Here is a 7,500-nt window from a genome sequence, read left to right as displayed (position 1 = left end):
TAAAAAAAGGGCTTGTCACAGATATTTAATCGGGACTTACATGATTCCTGCAAACCCTTACATGTATCTCTGCTGCATGTCCTCTTGTGTGTTCTAGCCTCTCCCATGTGTTATGGCAGCACCTTTCAAATGGGTATCGGGAGGCAACCCCTGGCTCACCCATTATTCTTCTTTTGGAAAACAACCAAGAGACAATTACATTAAGATGCCTCCCTTGATCTGCGACTACTTTATTGACTCATTGCCATCTGTTTTAGGCTAACTTTAAGGTATGTTTTGTTTGTGGAATTAAGGTGACTTAAGGCGACTTAAGGCCCCAGAATAGGCCTAACTACCATTTAAATACACATGCAAAGTACATACGAAGCACAGTCAAACAGTTCAGAAGACAAAAAAAAAAGCAACAAAAAGAATTTCTTACCAATCCAAGCTGATGATGCATCCAATCCATAAGCTTCTACTTCTAACGTTATATACGCTTGCTCGACTGGGGAATGAATGCTGGCTAACTCTGCCTGTTGACTCACACATGCCAGTCTTGCAGCATGCCAGGATTTCTTGTCCTGGTTGAACTGATAACAGAATTGTCCGAATACATTCCAACCAGTTTGACAACTACCAAGCTCTAAAATACAAAAAAAAAAAAAAACAATTTTGCCACACTCAAGAATGCGTAGCACTGTGAATCACGAAGCTCTAGGAGTAAGAGTTTTCCCTACTCTATTCTCAGGGAATATCCGGCTGTTTCCTTCTCAAAGATGACGAGACTAACGTAACTATACAGGAGTCCATAGGTTATTTCTGGTGTGGCATTAGAGACATCTTGGCATTTCTGTTTTCAGAGGGTTATTTACTTTGCAAAATAGTTGTTGATCATTACCAGAAATCGGCGACATTTTGCGCCCGCGAAGTATTTGGCACGAGGTTTCAAATTATCAAGATGGCGGCATAAAGAAAGCAGTACATAGAAAAAACAAGGACTGAAATAATACACTATCAAAGGATCTGTTCAATTTAATTTCTTTTTTGAGGTTGTCAATACAAGGGGGAATAAAAAAGGGGAAACTAGAGTCTGGGCTCCTGTTCGAATGACGATTTTAGAGAGAAGAAACAACTTTGTTTCATGCGTGTGACTTGGCAGAGTAAAAATAATTTTCAAAAATCAGGGCCCACAGTACACTTAGCCAGCGATATTCTGTATAATAATAATCATATATGAGGTACCCACCTGTAAAGATGGCGATCAAAACAAACTGGAGACAGAAACCCTACTTTTCACAAGGAATAATAAGCGCAGTGGTGCGTTTTGTACCTCTTTTATCGAAGAAATGGATGTATTTTTACCTCTTTTATCGCAATTTGGGCGGCAATTTGGGGAATGGATAAAGGCTAATTTTTATCACGTTTTAGAGTTTGAACATCGATCAACGATTAGAGAGGTCGGCACCAAGGATTCACATCAACGAAATGCTCTAAAATGTGGAGGGAAGGTAGGCACCTCTGAGCTTTTTTGAAAGAATTAGAGAGCTCAAGGAACTGTAACAGCCGTTCGTAAAATGTGTTGTTGGCGGCACGTTGGCGAACTTTCGAGAGACCAAAACTACCGTAAATAATGATATGGTACGTACACTTTGCATTTAGAGGTCGGCAAATAACGTGTATGCCACTTTAGATCTGAAATTTCCACTTCTTCAATTTTCTCCATACATTTCTCTATAACGATCGGCAGCCATTCTTAGAGAGTGGAAGGTCTGGGTCGAGTCTGGGCGTCCGCCATTTTGTCTTAAATTTCTGGTAATGGTCTTCTCGGGATGAGTTCTCGGTTGTTCAAATGGTGGATAACGCTATCCACCGGATAAATCACTATCCAGTGGACAAACACTAGCAAAACCAATTGAATTATCTTGTGTCAAGAGAAAATAAAGGGGGAAGAAAGGACATCCCCCATACATGCCCTTTGCCATAGGTAACATGTCTCAAGTTATTTTTAGATCGACTCCCACGTTCTCCCACGCTAGGCAACAGCAAAACATATGGCGGCAATGTGTTCTCTGAGCATGGGCTATCCACGCGGAACACATTCCAGCCACATGATTGGCTGTTACCTCATCTCGTTGGGATCCGTACAGCATGGGAGTCAATCTAAAAATAACTTGAGACATATTACCTATGGAAAAGGGTATCTATGGGACATGTCGTCTCTTCCCACTTTATTTTCTCTTGCCAGTGGATAGCGCTTTCCACCCTTTGAACAACTGGGGCGAGCCCCATGTGTGTCTGACTAAAGAAGCTGTGGGTAAAACGACTTTTGCTGTGTTAACTCTGACAGCACAATTAAGACGAAATTTTGAAGTAGCACAATATGCACTGACAAACGTCCTTCAAGCGGACCAAACGCTCAATAACAATATTTTACTACAAAATATACAACTGCGTGTGACATGCTATTGTAACAAATTCGTTGATCGTAGGCACAGATCATCTCAAAAACTAAAACATTTGTCGTGATGGTGCGCTGTAAATTGTGTCCAGAGTCCTCTTGATGATTTTACTCATTCAACCGTTAACTTTATACAATCTATTCCTACCAGCAAGATATATTTTGTTCACTTCTCGAGGAGAGAAAAATCTTTTCCATAAGGCCAATGAACGAACCAGAAAACCACCAGCTGTCCGTTGAATTGACTTGCTGCCCACAATCAGTGAAAGACTTGTATTACCAGAATAAACGGAAGATTTTCCTTGATGAAGTAATGATCTAAAGTAGGAAAAACACGTATGATTCTGTGAAAGATAAAAACAGGTCCTTGGCAAACAAACTATTTCTTCAACTGCTGAAGTACAATCTTATGCAGAACTGCCTTCTTCTTTGCAACAGTATAGTTATAAGACTGAATAGTTGTAGGAATCAAGGTAAGGTTGACATATTTCATTTCTTTTTTAAAGTACTGTTTTTGATTGAAACAGTCTGAACCACTGAAATAGTTTTTTTTTGTGTGGAGTGTAAGTCCCACTATAGCTAAAGCATTACAAAATTTGTCACTGACCTTTCTGTTCCATTTATGTACAATGCTAGACCCTTTTCCAGTTGCCAGCAAAACATCACGTGCTGCCATACCGTGTTGCCAGTGGTCAGTGATTCATTCAACGTCCAGTACTTTGTTGGAGTAACGACCGTTACATAAAGCTGACTGTTTGCGACATACACTGCAAATCCAGGTTTCCCTTGAAGCAGTACTTCGTTCCCTATCGTGTTTACGATGAACGTGTTTCTGGTCCACATTTGTGCACCATCCTCAAACTGCCCCACGAACGAGACTGTGATACCGTTAATGCATTGACTGGGGTCGGTGATACAATCATCTGAAAATGGACCGGTTTCTACGTATGCGTTATAACTGGCAAACCATAAAGCATCTCTTCCGACTTGATAGCGATCGGTTTTGTTCATTACGTTCCCATAGACATAACCTGGGGTGGTTCCTGCTACTTTAGTTCCATTGTCGACAAGTGCATCCAGTGGCCAATAGTAACTGGTTGCACTGATCCAGTCTGAAAAGCATAACCATTGCCTCAGTAGGGAAGCGCTAAGGCTCGTTGCTGAGAACTAAATACTAGACAATATTTCAAAACATGTGCCTTCAAATCAAGGAAACGATTAAAGGATAACTTTGACAAATGTTGTTGCAGGATAAATACACCTCGTAGTTCGCTGAGACATCGAGAAGCTTTTAGTTTCAAAGGGTTACTTGTTTTGGCAATTAAATTCGGACAGTGGGGAATACATCATCCATATACCCTTGGAAGATACGATCATGTGTAATAACAAGTTAGAACTGGAAATTCCTTTAACGATAGATAAACGCGGAAACTGTGGTCACATTCAGTTTCTTAGATGTGAATGCGCTTATATAGTACGTAATTTTGCGCTAAAAATACTCTTCATTAACGTCTTGGTGGTAAAACTATTCTTACATGGCATTTTTGATGAACTACTTACTGCCTGTCACAGGGAACTTATTACCGTCCGTGGAAACTGATGATCACAAAAAAGAAGAAAAGGAAAAACAAAAATAAAACACAAACATCAATTAGGTAGGGAAAGACGTTACCGCATTAAACTGCTACTACGATGAAAAAATTAGCTCTCATTTTTCTTCACATTTCGAAAGTACTTGCTTTGATTGCTCGATAGGCGGAATTTTTAGTAGTAATTTCAAATGGAAGACTATTTATTTGAACTCCACTTTTTTTTAATTTAACGGTCCGCCATTACTTGATACAGTTTCGACTAACAAGCTTTCAGTGATCTGGATCGAGGAAAAAGTGGCGTCATTTAATCACTAGCTTAAAAATGCAGTTTGTGAATGCGGCTTAATTAGTATGCAGAACACGAATTTAACAATCTGAAAGGCAAAAACCCTCGTGCTGCACACTAATTAAGCTGCATTCACGCACTGCATTTTTAAGCTAGTGAGTAAATGACGTCGCTTTATCCTCTCCTCGATCCAGATCACTGAAAGGTTATCAGTCGGAACCGCACCAAGTAATGGCGGACCGTTATATTAAAAAAGTGGAGTTCAAATATATAGTCTACTTCTTGAAATTACTACAAAAAATTCCGCCTATTCAGCCATCAACGCAAATACTTTAGAAATGTGAAGAAAAACGAGAAGGGGCTAGGTCACGCAATTTTAGGCAATTTCAGCACTGATCGAATGGTCATAGAATTAATTAAAATATCAAAATAACTGTTCAAAACTATAGAAGAACTCTACCAAAACACAGGGAAGCCAAGAAGGAACATGGATGGACAAAACTGGAGAGGATTGAAATGGATTGAATTTGAGTAAATTTGAAAAACATCGGCATCAAATTTATATCAATCTATATCAAAATGTCATTTGCACAGCTGGAAAAACATTCTCAGTTGTTATGTGGCCGTGATTTTGCAAATGAAAGACTCTTGCTCTGCCAATTTGACGTTTAGAGCTTGTAATTAACAAAATTACCTAAAATATCGTGACCTAGCCCCTTAAAGGAAGGTCGCAGAAAGGTCGTAATTGTGCAGTAAATTTGAGAAAATTAAGGAAAGATGGTCCTCAAGATTACCTAGAAATGCAGAAATGCACTTTCAAAGAGTGCATTTGAATCTTAACTTTAAAGTTAAAATTGCATGCTTATTGCTGTTTGCTAACCCTTAAGGGTATAGTCTGACATTCTTTCAAGACTGGAACATCAGATTTGTTTTCTGGTTGGTCCGAGGATATGAAAGCTTTCTAGTTATGAAACATCACATATGTGACAATCCTGTACAAAAAATTTAGAAAACAGCGACAGAGGCAGGTTTAGTAGCACAATGTATTTTTAATCGTTAACGTAAATTTACAATGGAAAACATCGTTAATTAAAATGTTAAACAGGAGCGTTAAGCCGGATTCAGGGACACATCGTCGCTGCTTTCAATGAATCATATTTACATTCAACATGCTCCAACCAACTTTGTTTTAAGCCAAAAATCAAAAATAATCACATATAATTAAAGATAATCGCATTCCTTTCTCACCCATTTTCTTTTTGCAAATGAATGGTCTGTATTCACCACAGCTGACATCTCTCCAAGCTCCTCTGGATGCATCAATCTCCACACAGGCCCTGTAGTCTAAGGTAATACATTCATTCACTTCAGTGAAGGGAAGGATACCAGAGGTTATCCCTATCAAAAGTATCCGCCGGCAGCCGGATGTAATTGACTGAGAGTCGACTTTGATGAGGGAGGAAAATCAGAGTACTCGGAGAAAAACCCAAGGAGTCAAAGTGAGAGCAACTCAACCCACATACGACCTCGAGGCCGAGGGTTAAACCGGAATCGCAGAGGTGAAAGGCACGGTTCATAACCGCTAAGCCGCCCTGACTCCCCTTTATTACTATAACGTAAACGGGGGTTAGCGTAATCCTTTTCGTTTACACACAGTCTCATAAAAAAAAAACTTAAAGACTTATTATACCTTTCTTTTTTTAATTTATGTGCATGGAATTTTATTTCGTTAATGACTTCCAACAGGCAGTTAATTAATTATAGATATCACGTCGTGTTCTTGATAAAAAGTCCCGCTAGGTCTTGAGTTTTACCAAGAGACAGCGCAATTCAAGTCATATATATATAGGTAAGGAAAATCAGACAACTCAGCATCAACAATTTGACGTTTGTCAACACCAACCTTAGGCATAGATAAAGAGAAACTAACAGATACTTCAAAAGGTGTCCTCAGCTAGAATAAACCGTTTTTTTTTAAGGTTGGCCGTGTAGCACTTATATTTGAACAGACTTAACTGATTAGAGTGTAATGCGAAGTACTAGTTTACTACCCCATATGAACCATGTGAGCGCTAGCCCTACTGATAGAAATGGGTGGCAATGGAACCCAAGACTTTCGGGTTAGATCACCGCTGCTCTACCGACTGAGCTACAAGGTCAGACGGGAGCAGGCCGTGGGAACTGAAGATGTTAAAGTCACGGTACTGAACATGTACAAGTACAAGGAAGGTGTACATGTTCATTGCCGTGAACCTGCTCCCATTTGAATCAATCGGTAGAGCAGCAGTGATCTAACCCGAAGGTCGTGAGGTCGTGGGTTCAATTCCCACCCTGGTCAGAGTTTTTCTCTGTCCTTGTGTGGCCCCATTTCCATTAGTAGAGGTAACGCTCACATGGTTCATATGAGGGGAGAAAACTAGCACTTCACATTACACTCTAATCAGATCTAAGACCCACTAACTCGTAGAACCTTATCCCCGGATGCCATGCACTGTTTCCTGGGACGTATCCGAAGGGATACCTTACGATACGTTACTAGGGATGAACTGAATATTGCCCGTTGTGATTTCACAACTGTATGCTTTTATATTTTTGGTATCATTGTCGACCGCATTTTTGGAAAACTGTATGTTTTTATTATTTTTTTTGTGAATTAACTTTACTTGAGCTTATTATAACTCTCAGAAAATAGCGCCGTATGATAAGCAAATGTAACGGATTATATTTTCCACAGACGGCATGCTTGCTGAATTTAAAATTCTGCTTGATTCAAAGATCCAGAATTACTTGCCTCGTTTCATCAGGTCCTATAGTAAGTTACCGCCCCACCTCTTTCCGGATTGATTGCATTGGAAAATTGCAAAGAATCGCGGCCCGGAACTTACAGAACGGTTCAAGAAAACAATGTCACCGTGAGGTATTGTCTTTGGTTCTTTAATCGTTATTGCCAATAGGGAAGATATTGTTGACGTCACCTATTGTCATTAATGTGCCAACCAGAGCCTCAATGGCTGTGGAAACAAAGGCTCTTTTGTTCCTGTGGTTGGCAAATTTGAATAACAAAAGTATGTTTGTAAACAGATATCTTCCCTATAAGACTTACTTTGTAATTTATAATCTCTCGGATATCCACGATCCCAAGCAGTGAGTCTGTATGGGCTTCGGTCGCTCCAGTAGAAATG

The 7,500-nt window shown here is 39.7% G+C and overlaps 1 protein-coding gene across 1 annotated transcript in view; it reads right to left on the bottom strand.

The window, feature by feature from the left end:
- The window catches only part of LOC137967385 (lymphocyte antigen 75-like), a 242,690-nt gene that overhangs the window by 188,383 nt on the left and 46,807 nt on the right, over positions 1-7,500 (bottom strand). Inside the window, exons 11-16 of the mRNA XM_068813925.1 lie at positions 7,422-7,500; positions 5,567-5,662; positions 4,001-4,036; positions 3,048-3,552; positions 2,589-2,758; positions 422-625 (exon numbers count right to left, since the gene is read on the bottom strand). The exon at positions 7,422-7,500 is cut by the window's right edge and continues 149 nt beyond it. Of these exons, the coding sequence (XP_068670026.1) occupies positions 422-625; positions 2,589-2,758; positions 3,048-3,552; positions 4,001-4,036; positions 5,567-5,662; positions 7,422-7,500 (1,090 nt within the window). The remainder of the gene's footprint in view (positions 1-421; positions 626-2,588; positions 2,759-3,047; positions 3,553-4,000; positions 4,037-5,566; positions 5,663-7,421) is intronic.

This window comes from Montipora foliosa, chromosome 8 (assembly GCF_036669935.1).
Source record: "Montipora foliosa isolate CH-2021 chromosome 8, ASM3666993v2, whole genome shotgun sequence".
Classification (NCBI taxonomy): Eukaryota; Metazoa; Cnidaria; class Anthozoa; order Scleractinia; family Acroporidae; genus Montipora; species Montipora foliosa.
Note: the sequence above shows the minus strand (reverse complement) of the source record. Positions and strands in the feature narration are given on the sequence as shown.